Source organism: Urocitellus parryii, chromosome 3, assembly GCF_045843805.1.
Source record: "Urocitellus parryii isolate mUroPar1 chromosome 3, mUroPar1.hap1, whole genome shotgun sequence".
NCBI classification, from domain to species: domain Eukaryota; kingdom Metazoa; phylum Chordata; class Mammalia; order Rodentia; family Sciuridae; genus Urocitellus; species Urocitellus parryii.
Genome location: NC_135533.1, coordinates 111,530,451 through 111,548,888, shown reverse-complemented (window position 1 = coordinate 111,548,888; position 18,438 = coordinate 111,530,451). Strand labels below are relative to the sequence as shown.

The 18,438-nt window shown below is 34.9% G+C and overlaps 1 protein-coding gene across 10 annotated transcripts in view; it reads left to right on the top strand.

Annotated features, from left to right (window-relative positions):
• LOC113200070 (phosphatidylinositol-3,5-bisphosphate 3-phosphatase MTMR3) overlaps positions 1-18,438 on the top strand; it is a 143,082-nt gene that overhangs the window by 78,203 nt on the left and 46,441 nt on the right. For 9 of the 10 annotated variants that reach the window (XM_077796006.1, XM_077796005.1, XM_077796013.1 and 6 more), the window contains exons 2-3: positions 6,700-6,752; positions 13,317-13,401. In XM_077796006.1, the coding sequence (XP_077652132.1) occupies positions 13,399-13,401 (3 nt within the window). In that variant the 5' untranslated portion in view covers positions 6,700-6,752; positions 13,317-13,398. Of the gene's footprint in view, positions 1-6,699; positions 6,753-10,925; positions 10,986-13,316; positions 13,402-18,438 lie in introns of all 10 variants that reach the window. The other variant, XM_077796007.1, reaches the window with a different exon arrangement.

The window sequence follows — 18,438 nt, the reverse complement described above, 5'->3', positions numbered from 1 at the left end:
TGCCTACTAAGATATTTATATACCCATAAACAATGTATAGATTGGTTAGGTGTGGGGTACTGATAGCTATTTTTCAAGTGTAGTTTCCTTCCAAATTTTTCCTAAACTGATGTTTAATATCTCAACAAAATAGACAACTGCTGATATCTAGGCAAAATAGGATATACATGCTTATTTATACACAGGCATGCTTTTGAGTTCCTAAGGCAAGCTGACTTTCAGATTAGGTTATCTTTCTGGAAAAGAAACCTGTTAACTGAGATGAAAGGGGAATGTTGAGTGGGGTTTGGAGATTATTTTGTTACTTTATGGCAGAATTCAGAAGCAAAGCATATTGGTATAGCAGTGTAAATTTGTTAGGTTTCAATATGACATTGATTTTGTGTGTGTGTGTGTGTGTGTGTGTGTGTGTGTGTGTGTGTTTTGCTGGGGATGGAACCCAGGGCCTTGTGCATGTGAGGCAAGCACTCTGCCAACTGAGGTATATCCTCAGCCCTGATATGTTTTTAATCATAAATTTTGCCTAGGATTTTAGTTGACTTTCTTTAAAAAAAAATCAAATTTTTGGTGTTTATTACCTATCTCATTGGTTAATTTTTGTCTGTTGAGTACAAAAGAAAAAGGAGCTCTTAATTTACACCTTAGCAAGAAACTGTTTTTTTTTTTTTTTTTTGAGAGTCTATAAAATGACTTATTATTTTCATCGGAAGTGGTCATTTTGGTTTTTTAATCCAAGAAAATTCAATTAAAACTTTGTCCATCCTGCCTTCTAGTGTTAAAAGTACAGATTTAGTGGTTTAGTGTTAAATATATGTTAAGAGAGGGCAGAAGTCATTGTAAGATTATAATGAGAAATATTAAGTTTCTATGAATTTCTGGAATTTGAATAAAAAAGATTTGATCTCTGCATTGCTGGTGAGGATTCTGATTTGGATCAAGGTAGGGAGGAAAGAGGGAGGGCTTGTGAACCACAATTATTTCTTTCCTCTTCATCAGTGATTAACTGAGAACAGGTAACAGGGCATTAATGAGTGTACAGGAATTTGCCTTCTCATAGGTAGACTTTGGAACTAGTAAAAGGAACAAAAGTCAGGAAACCTTTTTCCAATGCTTGTGGCTAGTCTTTCTGATCTTTCCATAGCAATTACAAGTATTGAATTACCTCTGGCACTCTGATCTTGCTTGTTTTTTTTTCCCTCCATTTTAAAATTGGTGCATTATGGTTGTGCATATCTGCTTGCCTTTGAATTCAACTTATAGTGATTGCTGAATTTCCTATCTTTTTTCTTAATTAACCAAGACTTAAATATTTCCTTTTGCTCTAAAGGTTTTAACTTTTTCTTTTAGGAGATAGGGAACATTTCTTTATTTTAGATGGTGAACTTAAAATACTGCCTTATAAAATTAGACTTTTAATTCTCAGTTTCAGTAGTAAAATGAGGCCTACCCCATGTTCTTTCTTCTGGACATGCAGTTAAAAAATAACATTATGGTTTATTTATATAACTTACGTATAATCCTATTAATAGTTTAATATATTTGAGTTCAAGTATGAAGTGAACCTGTTATGCATGGAAGTGATTATAAAGAGCAAGTCAGAATATACTATCTCAAAATTCTTTCTTAAATTTAAAAAAATTCTTGCGTGGTACAGTGGCATATACCTGTAATACCGACAGTTCAGGAGGCTGAGGTAGGAGGATCATGAGTTCAAAGCCAGCCTCGGCAATTTAGCAAGGCCCTAAGCAACTCATCAAGATCCTGTCTCTAAATAAAATACAAAGGTGGGGAGGGATGACTGGGAATGTGATTCATCCCCACATTAAGCGCCTTTGGGTTCAATCCTTAGTACAAAGAATGAAATAAGAATTCTTAACCCTCCCCACTTTAAAACCAATCACATACAAATTTTTTTAATCTGTTTTGGTGATCAAGTCATCATATATGCTTGATATGTCCCCTCACCTGCCCCTGCCATGAGGATTAAGTTTAAAGAGAAGTGGTTGTGAAATTGTTTTAAAGGGTACCCAGTTATTATTGAATTCATCATAGTTAATCTTTTCTGATAACTGGGGGCTTCCCACTTCCTATTTCTTGATGTGAAAAACAATAAGGTGTTGTGAAGTATCTTAATGTCTAAAAATATCAGAGCACAATGATCACTTTGTGTTTAATTTCTCATGTTTTGGGGTTCACATTTGGAAAAACTTTTGCTAGCATTTCAGTGGCTAAATGAAGAAAAATGACCTTAAACATTGATTACCAGCTGACTTTGAAATTCTCTTTCTTGCAGAGCCTTCTTTGAGGAATGTGTTCAGAACCTCTCCCACATTTTATATATATATAAAAAAAGTCCATTTATGTAAATGAGAAATGGGCCAAACGCCACCATTAATGTAGTACAGAACCAGACAGAATTGATCTTCTGGTTATTATCTGTTGAAACAAAGCTTTTACCTTTTTTAAATGCAGGGCCTGTGCATGCTAGTCCAGCAACTATCACTGAGCTACATCCCCAACCCTTTTAAATTCAAAATTTTTTTTTTAGTTGTAGATGGACACAATATTTTTATTTTTATGTGGTGCTGAGGATTGAATCCAGTGCCTCACACATGCTAGGCAAATGCTCTACCACTGAGCCACAACTCCAGCCCCTGCAACCCTTATAATTTTATTTTGAGATAGGGTCTTGTAAAGTTGCTAAGATTGACTTTGAATTTGCAGTCATCCTGCTTCAGCCTCTCAACTAAGTGAGATTATAGTATAGGTATGTGCCATTGTGCTCCACGAGCTTATGCTTATTATAGTGACATTATCATAAATGTTAGTGGTTTAAGAGTCTTGGTACCACTATAGTTTCTTTTGGTACAGAAATGTGATTATAACATGAAGTTCATGTTATAATCACAACTTGATAAGCCCCCCCAACCTCCGCCCCTGCCCCAGAGAGGGAGGTAGTTTTTTGGCCCCAGAGAGAGAGGTAGTTTTTTGTTTAGGAAATGATAATGTTTTAACTGCTTATCTGTGTCCCACAGCTGGCAGAAAACTGTAGTACACTGATCATAAAGTTACATATTGAACTAAATACTGCCAATTTGTTTTATTGTTTTCGAAGTATAAATAGGGAAAAAAGTCAAACAGTGAACAATCAGGCCTATGAGATCGTAGTTGATAGTAAAATGGCAGCTGCGGAAGGATTAGAACTTAATTTTGTTCATTGCTGCATCACCAGTGTCTGGAGTAGTACCTCCCATCCAAAAATATTTGTTGAATGCATGAATTTTCACCACTTAAGCATAGTAGGTGGATGCAGTAATGTTTTTGATTTTCTCCTTGTTTGTATTTTTAGTTATACTTGTCTTAAGCAGTAAAGGTTTTTAGGAAACTTGAGTTTGAGGGAATAAGTTTAAGCCATAGTTGCTTTACCCAGATGATAAATGCTTGTGTTTGACTTAATGCCAATGATTAAATCATCTCTACCAAGGAATCCTACCCAACCTACTACAGGTATCCTAGTTTTGAATATCTAAAAAGTTAATAGACATAAATAAGGAGAAAAGAAAAAAATTATCCCTTCCAGTGGCAGTTGTAAAGCTTTTTTTTTAATCTCGTAAAAAATTTATTTATTTATTTATTTTTACATAGGATCTAGCTATTTGACCAGGATGGTTCTGAACTTTTGGGCTCAAGTGATCCCATCTTAACCTCTAAAGTAGCTGGGACTAAGGTCTGTGTCACTGTGCCTTGCTGTAAAATCATTTCTTAAAATTTAATATTCCCGGATCTACTATTTAGTATTGCCTCCACACTCAAAGTGTGTTCCAAATCTGTTTTTTTTTAAACTATTCAGTGCATGTGCAAGAAGATCTATTTGTTTTCATATCCACAGTAAATAAGATTGTTTTAAAATTATTTAATGTTGCTTGCCTTCTTAAAGTTTTGAACTCTTAACATCCTGCATTTGAAAAGTGACAGGGCTATTTGAAAATTACTCCATTTTTCAAAATGTATTTCAGTTAAAAAAAAAAAGTTCTCCACTGTCCCCCCTCCCATCCCCCCCAAACATTTTAGGATGCCTGGCCTTTGTTTTAGTTTTTCCTTTTTATTTATTTTTTCAGAATAATAGGCATGAGTTTATTGGAAAGGAGAGAAGGGGACACAGTAAAGGGAGAGGAGTAGGTTCTCTCAGGAGAGGGACCCTTGTTTATATTTACTGATTAGTTTTTATGTTTTTTAAAAAATTGGGGTTGTGGCTCAGTGGTAGCACACTTGCCTGGCATGTGTGAGGCACTGGGTTTGATTCTCGGCACCACATAGATCTTTATTTATTCATTTATTTCTATCAACAACTTAAAAATTTTTTTTAAAAAGTTGGGGCTGGAGTTGTGGCTCTGTGGTAGAACGCTTGCCTAGCATGGGTTTGAGGCACTGGGTCAGATCCTCAGCACCGCCTAAAAGCAAATAAAAAAAAAAAAAGGTTAAATTCTTTAAAAAATGTAATGGCTTCAAAAGATTATATAAATCATCCAGATTGGTGTACCTCTTTGCCCTTGTTGAAGCTAGTGTGGTAGGTGGCACATAGGTAATCACAAACTATACTGAGTAGATACTAAATTTGTCCATTCCTTCTTGGCCTTCTCAGGGCCTCAATGACTTTCATAGTCAACCTCATTATCTTCCAGAAAGAGAGTTCATTGAGTATATTGTGTTAGGTTTCTTTCTCTGATCAAACTGTGTGATAACATCTTGTGTCATAGTATCTAGTATTCAACTGTGTTGATTTTTATTCTTTAGGGTTATCTCTTACAATAGATAAAATCATATTCATATGGTATAATATGTAATGGTAAAAAACTTACATCTTAATTCAGATAGCTTCAGAATGATTTATTTATTTTATTTTGGGTACTGGGAATTGAACTCAGGGTCACTTGACCACTTTGCCACAGCCTATTTTGTATTTTATTTAGAGACAGGGTCTCATTGAGTTTCTCAGTGCCTTGCTTTTGCTGAGGCTGGCTTTGAACTCGCGATCCTCCTGCCTCGGCCTCTGGAGCTGCTGGCTACTGCATCTTGCCAGAAGGATTTAATTTTTGTATTCCCTTGTGATGGAACTTAAGAGTAACTTTAACATTTAAGAGTTAATTAACCCCTACCTCACCCAACATAACCATATTAAATTCTCTAGCTCTAAAATTAAAATTATGTTCAAGGCCCCAAAACATAACTACTTTGAGGTACACCTGACTTTTATCATAGGAAGGCGCTCGTCACCTTTTTAATTTTTTTCCTTTTTGTAGATGGACAGAATGCCTTTACTTTATTTTATTTTTATGTGGTACTGGGGATCAAACCCAGTGCCTCACGCTTGTCTCCCGCCGAGCTTCTTTTAGACTCATGGCACTTATGTGACAAATAGTCCTTAGAGACATGGGCAATGTATTTTGCTGGTGGTGTTTCACAGTGATATGCTTATTTCCAGTCAAGAAGATGTTTGATTTTGGTTATTGGGAAGAAGATTCCTTGCTGTAATTGAAGCCTACCTGTCTCAGCCTTTTCGTTAAATCTGTCTTTTTATTTGGTTCATTTCTTGGAATTTTATGTGGAAATTTTACATGAACACTTAATGAACATATTTCTGCCAGAATAAGTAATTTCTAAAACATGTCAGATAATTCTTAGATGTAGTGATTTTGTGTTGAATTTAATCCCACCCCACAACCCCAATTATATTTTTTTTTGGGGGGGGGAGGTACTGGGGATTGAACTCAGGAGCACTTGACCACTAGTCACATCCCCATCCCTTTTTTGTACTTTACTTAGAGACAGGGTCTCACTGTGTTGCTTAGTACCTAGCTTTTACTGAGGCTGGCTTTGAATCCCCAATCCTCCTCTCTCAGCCTCCCAAGCCTTTGGGATTACAGGTGTGCACCATCACACCCGGCCACAACCCTAATTATCTGATGGACATATGTCTTCTTGGGAGGTTACTAGAATATCGTACATAGCTGGCTAGCTTCCTTGAATTCCACCCTCATTTTCTAATGAAATAGTTCTTTTTCTGATTCTTTAGAGTTTCAGTATTCATTATATTCTTCTTCACATATATGACTTCATGTCACTTAAACCATCAGCTCAAAAGAATTGTGTCTATAAATATTGAGAGAAATAATCACAAAGGAATTAGGTCAATTATGTCTTTTATTTCTGTAAAGGTCAGAATTGTTGCCTAGTAGAGAACAAATTCTTTGTGCCCCTTTCTTTTTTCTTAAAGATTCATTGGTAGAAGGCAATTATATGTACCAAAAACTTTAACTAGGAAGTCCAAACCAGAGTAGCTGTGACCTTAGTTTTTAACGTACCTGTTCTTTTAAGTTGCGGAGATTTCCTTGACAAGCTGTCAGAAATGATGCTTTCTTGACTGAAGAAAAGCCCTAAAATAGGAGGTTCCTGGAAAGCTCTTTTTTGTATATTTCTACTGTTGCAGAAGGCATGCGAAGGCCTGGCTGGGTCTTAATTCTGTGATTTAAATAGTATAAAATTTGTGGTTATTTGCTGCAATAAAGAGTGTTTTCTGAACAGTCTTTATTGCAGCAAGAAAAATCCATCATATGTTCTAACTTGTACAGAAAAACCTGGTAGTGAAATCTATCTTGATTCTTAAAATATTTGTCATTATAAAATGTGTTTCTTTTGCAGATTTCCTTGTGAAACCTTCTGATAGAAAAAGTTTTCAGTACAAACTTCATTTGGTAAGTTATACCCCCCCTCCAATATTCTCTCTCTGCTGATTTGAAGCAGGAATGATGATGGTGGTGGGGAGTCTGTCTTGTCCATAATTACTTAGATGAAGTTTTCTGTTCATTTTAATGTCTTTAAATATGGTGTGTGTGTGTGTGTGTGTGTGTAATTTTAATTTTATTTTTCCTTCATTAGGATATAGGGAGAGTTACTTTTTCCATATGTAATTGTGGTAATGTTCTGTGCCTGGAAATTTGTATTTAAATTGAGAGTTAATGAGTTGCAGCAAGTATTTCTTCTAAAATAAACAGCCCTTACCAATCTGGAGTTTTAAAATTGAAAACTTGAGTCTTTGAATTTTCTTAAAATTAGTATATATTTATATGATAATTAATGCCTCTTAATACTAGAGGTAGTAGTACAAGTGTGAAGTTTAATTAGAAAAACAAGTTCTAAAGATTTTTCTAGATCTTTCTCCAGTATGGATATTAATCCGGCAGTATCTGTCCCTTACTGTATCTTTATTATAGCCTTATAAATCTGTTTAATTTAGGGAATTATAATTCCCTTTCATTGAAAAAACAAAGTTGTGCTTTGCTTTTAAGTTATTAAATCCAAACCATTGTCTTGGCTTATCATTGCCCTAGAACATGGATCCAACTCCTTAGCATGGCATGTAGGGCTCTTTAGAGGTGGATTTGAACAAATCTTCTATAGCTAATAACCTGTTACCTGTGTACCTCGGATGACTCTTGTTGTAAACACACTTGCCTACTTCCTGTCTTTTTAATACTGTTCAGTGTTCATTTTTTTTTTCTGCTATATGTACCATTTCTGTTCAATCTTTGTCTCATAGTTCAAGATCTTGCTGGTTTGGCTGGGCATCATGTTGCACGCCTGTAATCCCAGCAGCTCGGGAGACTGAGGCAGGAGGATCACAAGTTCAAAGCCAGCAACAGTGAGGCCCTAAACAACTCAGTGAAATACAAAATAGTGACTGGGGATGTGGCTCAAGCGGTAACGCGCTTGTCTGGCATGCACGGGGTGCTGGGTTCGATACTCAGCACCATATAAAAATAAAATAAAGATGTTGTGTCCACCTTAAACTGAAAAATAAATATTAAAAAATTCTCTCTCTCTCTTAAAAAAAAAATTGAACTGAGAATGGGACTCAGTGGTTGAGTGTTGCTGAGTGCAATCCCTGGTACAAAAAAAAAAAAAAATCTTGCTGGTTCTTGTTTTTTTAAGAAGCAGTTATTAAAATATAATTCTGGCGAGTGTGGTTCTATAGTCCCAGCTACTTTGGAGGACAAGATGGGAAGATTGCCAGTTTGGAATCTGTCTGGGAAGTTTAGTGAGACCTTGTCTTAAAATAAAAATGGAAAAGCACTGGGAATGTAGCTCAGTGGTAGAGAATCCCTGGGTTTGATTCCCAAGATGGTTTGTGGGATTGGGGGGGAAGATTCACATACTGTGTAGTTCACCATGTAGAGTATATGATTCAGTGAATACACTATTCACAAAAATCTGTAGCCATCACTTGCCTATTTTAGAACATTTTCATCACTTCAGAAAAGAAACTTCATATCCCCTAGCTGTCACTGTCTCTTGCCCTCCATCTCTCCCAGCCCTAAGCAAATACTAATTAATTTTCTATCTCTATAGAATTTCCTTGTTCTAGACATTTCATGTAAACATAATCCTGCTATGGCATGTAGTCTTTTGTGTTTGGCTTCTTTTATCATGTGTTCAAAGTTTATCAATATTTCATTCCTTTCCAAGACTGAACAATAATCCATTGTTTGGATACCATTTTGTTAATCCAAATGTTCATATAGTTGAACAAATAGTTTCCACCTTTTCGTTATTTCGGTAATGTTGCTGAGAACATGTGTGTATAAGTTCTTATGTGTTCATACTTTTTTGTTTTCTCAGATAAATACTAGGATTGCTATTGCTGGGTCAATTGGTAAATCTCTATTATTGTTTGAGGAAATATGAGGCTGTTTTCCAAAGAGGCTGCACCATTTTATATTCCTACCAGCATCATAAGAGGGTATTTGTTTACCTTTTATAGCTATTTTTAAAATTTCTTACATGGACCATCCATTACTATTAGACCTAAGCAAATTCACATGTCTTAATTGTTTATCAGACTAACAGTAATGATTCAACTTCTTCCTTTTGTGGTGAAAGTATAACTACCACAATGCGGCCCAAGTTATGCAAGTGAGGTGTTGCAATAACCCTTGAGTATTTCCTAAGGATTGTTCATGACTGTTCTTTGTAGTTTTAAAAGGAACCTTTAAAAACTTCTTAATTCAGATTGGTTGCAGACTTACCCATGATCTTCTTGGCTTTTACTTATGAATTTGGAATTCCTATGGCAATTTTAATTTTTCTCAAATTCTTAAAGCAGCACTTCCGATTTTCTGATTTTATTTTATCTACTTATTTTCTTTCCTGAATTGTAAATTCTCCACTCTCCCTTAACCCCTACATCCATGTTTTTACCTTTGTTATGTTATTATACTACAAAATACCTTTCAGATCTTTGTCTTTCTTCTGTCTGTACTTCCACTCTTCTAAATCAAAACACCATCCTCTTCCTGTAATTGTTCCCGATTGTCTTCTTTATTTTTTCCGTTTTTTAATCCAGTCACCACACAGTAGTCAGCATGATCTTCATATCACTCTTCTGTTTAAAACCTGTAAATGGTATCCTGTTGTGCTTGGAATATAATCTTTACATGATCTTTTCCTTATACATTTCAACTTTAAATTGGGCTACTTTCACTCTGATTCAATATATTTTAGCTAGAATGATTTCTTCCTTTTAGTTCTTCAAATATGTCAGTCTTTCTGGAATACTATGCTGTTATCTATACCAGAAGTTTGACACCCCCCCCACACACACACATCCCAGCCAGCTTTTCTGATGTAGTCAGTCTCTTGCATCCTCTTATTCATTCTTTGTCTCAGCATCCTAATTGTTTCCTTCATCACATTTAACATACTTTGTAATTATTATCTTTTTCTGTCTGTCATTGGAACAAAAACTGCATTAGTGTAAGAACCAATACATAATCAAACTATCTGACATAGGTTCTTGGGTAATTTTTGACTGCCTGCAGTGTAGTACACTGTTTTCAAAGTCTTTATGTGGTATAGAAATCAAAGGCATCACTTCCGGATGAAGACTTTTTAAATTGATTTAGTCTTTTAATGCTAAGTGGCAGATCTTCATTGTGATTATTTCCATGCTTACTAAAAATTTAGCCTTAACTGTAAAGTTAGCATATGCGTATATGATGTAACTGCTGATCAGCAGTTTACTTTTTTAATTTATTTTATTTATATATGACAGAAGAATGCATTACAATTCTTACAACAATTTACTTTGTAATTGGAATTTAATTTAGTGAATTGTCACTAGATGATTACAGTTCAGCTGGTTGTCTTACTCTGTGATGCCTGTATGAGTTTTCTGTGCATTTTTTTCCTGGGGAAAAAAATAAACCTTAAAGGACACTACATGTGCTGGGTGTTGTGGTGCAAGCCTGTAGTCCCAGCCACTTGGGAAGTAGAGGCAGGAGGATTGCAAATTCAAGGTTAGCTTAGGTAACATAGCAAGACCATGTCTCAAAGTAAAAATTAAAAGGGGGGTGGGTGGGTAGGTGGGGCTAGGGATGTAGCCTAATGATAGAGTGCTTGCTTAGCCTGGGTTCAATCTATATTACCGCCCCCCCCCCCACCACACAAAGTCACAGAGTGCACATTGGTGTTTATTGTATAAACAATAAATTTGGTTTTGTGATGTCCAGAACTTCAAGTTTTTAAAATGTTTCTCTATAACAGTCTCAACATATGTATTTTTAAATTGACACATAGTAATTGAACATATTTATGGAATATAGTCTGTACAGTGTGATATTTCAGTACATGTATGCAATATGTAATGATCAGATCAGATTTATTATTGACATTTATCACCTCAGACATTAATCATTTCTTTGTAGGGGGGGGACTTTGTGTTCTAAATCCTTTATTTTGATATAATCAACTGTTGTTGACCACAATTACCATATGGTGCTATAGAGCATTAGAAGTTATTCCTCCTCCTATCTAGTTTTACCTCTGTATATCTGTTAACCATCCTCTCTCCTCTCTCCCTCACCTTTTAGGCTCTGTTAGCCATTATTCTATTGTCTGTTTCTTGGAGATCAACTTGTTAGAGTCTACGTGTAAGTGAGAATATGCATTATTTGTCTTTTTTGTGTCAGAATTATGACACAATGTCCTGTGTTTGATCTATATTAATGCAAATGATAGAATTTCATAATTATTTTTTTGTGGGGGTACCAGGGATTGAATTCGGGGGCAGAGCCACATCCCCAGCCGTATTTTGTGTTTTATTTAGAGACAGGGTCTCACTTAGTTACTTAGTGCCTGGCTTTTTTGCTGAGGCTGGCTTTGAATTTGCGATCCTCTTGCCTTAACCTCCCGAGTGCTGGGATTACAGGCGTGCACAACCACATCTGGCTCATTGTGTTTTTTTATGGCTCACTAAGTTGCTGAGGTTGATTTCAAACTTACAGTCCTCCCACCTCAACCTCCTGAGTTGCTGAGTTTATAGGTGTAGGCCACTGTGCATAATACCTCTCTCCTTTTTAATTCTAACAGTTTCCCTCTTACATCATCTTTACTTCCTATTTCAAGTACCATATTCTGTTATTTCTTACGCTTAACTCTGTTTTCTTTGTAGCGTCTATTAGCTAACTACTTAACATTAGATCCTGTTTGTTTCTCTTGAGGAAGACCGCTTCTTGACTTTTTATGCACAGTTGTCTTTCTAAAGCCTAGCAATGCCTGGAATATAGTAGGTATTGAGTATATTTATTGGAGTGAACAAAGGAAATAATTTTATGCCAATTTGGGTCATTATCAAATCACAAAGATTTGGTGTGGGTTTGAAGGAATGTCAAGAATGATGACTGTGACTTGGCTTGTTACTGAACCCCTGTGGTCTTTTCTCTAAACAATGGATTATATCAAGCTCCTGTCCATGATCTTCATGGCCTCTCTTTATACTTATACAGCTTAAATGCTGTTCACACACTAATGTCTCCCACATTTATATTAATATTTCTGACTTCCATCTTTTAGATCTCTAGTCTGGTTTATCTAGCACTTTACTTGGGATTTTCAACTGGATATTTGATGTGCATCTCAAATGTAATATGTCTGAAATAGAACTTATGATTCTCCTTTGTTTCTTCACTATGGATGTTCCCCATCAGTAAATCCTTGCTTTCAGTTGCTGGGGCAAAAAAAAAAAAAAAAAAAAAAAAAAAAAAGACTTCCTTTTCTTTTAAATTTAATTCATGAGCTCAAATCCTGAAGATGATACTTGCAAGGTGTATCCAGAATCTAGCAACATCCCACCATTTCCATTACTATTACCTTGTCTCTTGGCTGGATCATTGCAGTTACCTTCCAACTGTTTCTTCCTTTGTTTCTTTCTCATTCCCAATAGTCTAAACTATTCCCTACCTAGATTCACTAGCCAGAATAATCCTTGAAAGTAAATCATTTGATGTTATTCTTGCTCACAATACCCCAAAACCGTTGTATGATATGGACCCTGCTACTTCTTTGATGTCCCCTTTTCTGTCATTTACACTGTCCTCTGTTTTGTCATATACACTGTCTTATATGGTTTATATTGAATATTAACCAGGATAGCCTCTGTTTTTTGAACTTTAGCAAATCAGAATTACATGAGACTAATCTATTCAAAGAAAAGAGCAACTTACTAAAGATAATACTTTAATAGCCTATCTTTGCATTTCTAGTAGGGTATTCTTCCCCTTTCTCTTTTTTGTTCTTAATAAAACAGGTAAGAGGAGCTGGGCACTGTAGTACACGGGAGATCCTCACACTTCAGCCTCCCCAAAAGCCAGGATTACAAATTTGAGGCCAGCTTGGGCAACTTGGCAAGGCCCCATCTCAAAAAATAAAAAAGGGTGATGGTATAGCTTGGTAAGAGAACAGTCTGGACTCAATTCTTGGTACCTCCAAAAATAAATAAATAGATAGATAGATAGATAGGAAGTATTAGCACAGGTGAGTATAGAATATTGGAATAACAAACAGGTTGTTCATATTTTGCTTGCTAAATATGTTTGCTTCCCATAGACAGAAGATCCATACAAACATTCTGAAAATTATAAGAATATTGTTTTCTCATTTGCAGGTTGATTTTAATTATTACTTTCATCCAAGATTTAGCCTTTTTTTTTTTTTTTAACAACTATCATTGTAAGAATGTTAGCATTTGCTACCTTTTTTTCCCAGAACTAGGTTAAGTCCAGAAAGATTTTTGCAAAGGCATTATCAAGTTTGGAATTGACTAGTGAGAACTGACAGGGTGACATTCAACTTTTTCTTGAGTGATTCTGTTCAGTTTTTTAGTTTGTATATGTGCAGTCCCTTTAATTAGGATATACCAATTAGGGGAAAACTATTGCCAATTTTGCTCTTTTTCTCTTTCTCTCTCTCTCTTTTAAAAAAAGATCTCAGCATAAGAGAAAGAAGAGCTTTGCCAGACACTGAAGAAGGGACGGGGATCTCTCGTCCTAATCTGGGCCTCCTGTCATGGTAAGTATAAGGAAATAAGAAAATTGGAGTTGAACTCAATTCTGACAATTCAGCTGAATACTAATCCATACTTACCCATTTCTGTTTTTGTTAGAAATCATTTTTCTTTCCCCTAGAATCTCTCTTCTTTTATTATTAGTAATGATAGGGTACTCCATTGTATGGACCAATTTCATTTCTCTTAACTTGAATTCTGTGACCTGGACACTAAGTCTCATTTTAAATCAGCTAGTGAATGGAACCAAAGAATAACATATGGTTCCTGGACTCTAGGTTTTTCATTCCTTTTCTAGGAAACTGGGTTGGAGTATAGCTTAATAGTAGCCCAAGGCTCTGGGCTCAATCCTCAGTACCAAAAGGAGAAAAAAGAAAAGAGAGAAAAAGAAATTTCTAGGAAGTAGGATATAGTGACAATGATTTTTTCATCTGAATTGTCTTTACTTTTTTAGTTGACAAAATTATGTATATTGTGTGCAGTGTTCTTTCAAGTGTGTATATATTGTAGAATGGCTACATTGCGCTAGTTAACATGCGTTACCTCACAAAGCAATTCCCTATATTCCCTATGAGTCTTGCTCTCTTTCCCCCCACCCTCCTTTCTTGCCCTTCAGTACTAGATATTGGACCCAGGGCTTAGCACATGCTAGGCAAGTGCTCAACCGCTGGGTTACATCCCCAGCCTATCTATGTCTCTTCAAAGCAGTATTTTGGTTTGGTAGTAGGGCAGCAGATCTGCATTCCCCTGCTTGAATCTTTGACTGAAAAGAACATATCATGGACAGTTCAGTGATTTCTGGACCATTTAGGGTCCAGGGAAGGCAGAGAAGATGGAGCAACAAGCCAACTACGTTTTCATTAATCTTGAGGACATATAAATAGCATTTCAGATCTTAAGAGAAAAATGATTCTCTGTAATATTGTCCTGTTTCTACCTTATGGTGTTTCCTAGATCCAAACTGTTTCATGCTGGTGCACAAAAAAGGAATTGAAAAGACCATGTTAATTTCAAGCTTCATTAGGGATGTGTATGGAAAATGCTTTTAAAATTAAAAACATAGTAAAACAAAACAAAAAAGGTAGTTGTGCAGAAATGTCATATGAAAAAGAGGAGAAAGGTAACTGTTCTCTTCTTAAAGGTAGACTCTTTTTTCTTAGTTTGTGGGCATTACAACTTTCTCATTTCTTGTACCCAAACATTGATGAACTTTTACTGTTAATTCTCTAGACTACATTTTATTTTACTACCTGTCTCAGGGTTTTTTTTTTTTTTTTTTTTTTTGTGGTGCTGGGTCTCAGTTTTTAATGAATTGAAAAAGTGCTTGCCTTATATTTATATGGTATGCTATGCCAATGCTAATGTTTATCAAATTATGGGCTTATGAAAGCAGATCTGTTCTATATGGAGACTTTGTCCTTCAACTTATACCACATAGCTAGAAACAAATAGCATGGTCCTCTTCTTGGTGCTGCTGGGATCTCTTTGGTGCCCAACTATCTTCCTTGTGTACTTCCTGCCCCTGTGCTGCAGAAACGCTCTGGAGACACCTCTATGTGTGATAGTTGGTAAACAGCTTGACCGTGGTGCATCCTGCCCCCCACATAAACCATTATAACAATTTTTTTTTAAATTCTCATTTGTAATTCTACCACCAGAACTTATGGTTGTATGTTTTCCTAAGTAGTCCTTGTCATTCATATATCTACATATATAGTTACAATAACATAATGAAGTCTTTTTCTCATTTCATTCAATGCATTAAATGTTTTCCCATGTTGATTTACTGGATTCCTAAAGATCATTTTACTAGCTACATAATATCTTGCAAGTTATTGAGCCTTTGATCCACTCATATGGTATATATTTAATATACCATATTATTTTAACATTCAGATTGTACATCCTTAATCCTTAATTTTGTGTAAGAAAGGAGCATTGAATTTTGTTTTTGATGTATATTTCTGTAGTAATCTGAAGGTAACATCCTCTCCTGCCTCTTGTAATCTTAAAAGATCTAAAATGATATTTAAGTCTCTTTGAGAGACCAGGAATTATGAAAACATGTTTTTATTTTCAATATGGAAAATCTTAAGCATAGACTATATGAGGAAAGAATTTGTAGTGAACTCTCATATCAGTTGCAGTAACTATCAGTTTATGGCTACTTGTTTTATCTGATTCCTACTCTGTGCTTCCTAGCCCTTTGAATTGTTTTGACCAATTTTCAAGGATTATAGCAAGGGAAATATATTTTCAATGACTATAAATACTAGCCCCAAGAATAATGTATGGACAATACTGACAGTAAGAAGACCGGTGATTACTTTTACATTTTTTGAACATGAACACAATATATATAGATTCAGTTCATAGGACTTAATTGGTCAGCAGTCTTCTCTTATGTGCTTTAAATATTCATATTTAATGTTGGCTTCTCCTCTGAAGTATGTACTTAACTTTCTTACCTGCATAATTTAGCAGTAGCAGAAACCAGCCTGAAACTGTGGTTGACTGATCCCTTTTCGGGATTTCGCAAGTGACCCTTCTAACTTTATAGAGCTAGGTGGAGCCAAAGAAATACCAGATTCTACATCACCTGGCATTCCTGCGTAATACCAGGAAATCAACAATGTGGAATGCATTTTTTAATACTAATGAATAAGTGCATATAGCCTAAGCAAAATCTGTTCCCAGCTTTTTATCACACCACTACTTTCCATTTCTTCCTTTTCCCAGTTTCCCTCCCTATTAACTGTGTCAAGTTGGGTTTCCTTTTATACCTTAAAATCACAGAGACTATAATAAAATTAGGCTGTTAGTTAGTTGGTCCTAATGTTAATTAAATCTTTGAGGTTAAATGCAGTTCTGTGTAAAGAGGGACATTTTTCTTTCTTTTTTTTTTAATATTTTTTTTAGAGGTTGATGGAGCTTTATTTTATTCATTTATTTATATGTGGTGCTGAGAATCGAACTCAGTGCCTCACACTTGCCAGGCAAGTACTCTACCACTGAGCTACAACCCCAGCCCAGGGGGACATTTTTCTGAAGCCTTATAGGTAATATGAGCTGAGGCAGTAGTTTTTTAAAAGAGCATTTATTTGATTTAACTGAAAATAAGTACTTCATGTTCTTGTCTTGCTGGCTTAATTGTCAGTTCTCATATGTTGAAAACAATTTTCTTTCAGTGTTCAGTAGCTACTTTGGTTAGGTACATTAGTCTGGATTAGCACCAAAGTGAGTGTGCTAGCAAGAATGAATAGGTAAATGGCTTCTCTTTCCCTTTTTTTCCTTTTTCCTTTTCTTTCTCTTTTTAAAAAGCCTGCTACATTATTTCAATTCTGAGCTGTTTTGAGGGTCAGTGGAAAACTGGGTCAAGGAATCACATAAAGAAATAATGAGTGCCTCTGTAAAATGATCTTAAAGACAGTAAAAACTAAAAGTTTAGGCCTTATACATTTATGTGAGTTAAAAAGCTAGTTAATGTGATGCTGAGAAGGTATGTTTAAAGTGTACTTTCAGGTAAGAATTTTTAAAAGCTGTCCCCTCTCCCTCTTTTATAGCAATTCCTACCTATTCCCTGTTGGTTCATGAGAACATTTTTCTTGATTCAGGATTCTCTCTTTTCCTTTTATTTCCTTTAAGTGTAAACATTAAGCCTTCATTAAGTCAAGAGATACCTTTTAATAATGAAAGTAGGATTTTTTTAAGCCAGTACTTATGGTAGAAAAGTGGGTTCTTTTTAAAAAAAATCACTTCCCCCTGTTCTTTCACTCATTAATTGACTTCAAATGAAATGAGTGGAAAGGCATAATATAGTACAGATCAACACAACATTTTTCTTTTTTTGTATTTTTTTTATTTTTTTTAATTAGTTACACATGACAGTACAATAACCTTGACATATCGTACATTTGAATCAGATGGGACATAATTCAACATTTTTCATCTAACAAGTTATTTTGGTGTTTATAGGAGTGGAGCCATTTACAGACTTTAGTACACTTTAGGTAATTATTCTTTCCGAGACCACTAAGCTCTGTCATGTCAGCCTTATTAAAGTGCCTCACTTAATTAAGTATTTAAAAAAATTTATTAGTTATTGATGGACCTTTATTCATTTATTTTTTTATATGTGGTGCTGAGAATGGAACCCAGTGCCTCACACATACTAGGCAAGCACGTTACCATTGAGCTACAACCCCAGCCCTCATTAAACATTTTTATTTTGGCTACATAAGAAACAAAAGTTTTTTTTTTATATATAATTTTGCTTTTAAAATTATTTGATTATCAGCTACAGTTTCTTAACAATTATCCTGGGATGCTTGTAATCCTAGGGAAATAAGTTTTTTATAATAATAATAAAAGTATATTTAATAATGGAAGTTTCATAATTTTTCATAGCATTTTATAAACCATTTGTAAAATTATATTTTTATAATTTGAAGCTATTTAAAAATTTTAAATATCAATCTTTTTAAAAGGCCCTTAAAAAGCTCATGTCTCAAAATAAAATGGTTTAGTCATTTTGTAGCAAAGATTGCTAGAATGATGGTTGAGGTCATTGTTAAATTCTGAGTGGCTTTTTCTGTCATGGATTAACAATAGGAGAATAGTTTTGGGACAAGTTTGGCCTTTCAAATTATACAGCTTTAATTGTTACTTAGTATTAGAGTGCTGTCTGGAATAGCAGTTCTGAAACCCTTTGGTCTCAGCATCTCTTTTTACATTGATAAATTATTAAGGGCTCCCAAGAGGGCTTGTTTATGTGGTTTATGTTTGCTGTGTTTACTGTAATAGAAATTAAAGCTGAGAAATCTCTCAAATGCTTATAAACTCATTTAAAAGTAAGAAATTACATGGCAATATAAATATTTTTAATTAAAAATAACTTCTTATCCAAAAATTGTGTAATTTTTCTGATCTCTTTAATGCTTGGTTTAATAGATGACACATTCTCATATCTACTCTCACATTCAATCTATTAAAATATGTTTTATTTCAAATGTGAGGAAAATTCAGCCATACATAAATAGGTA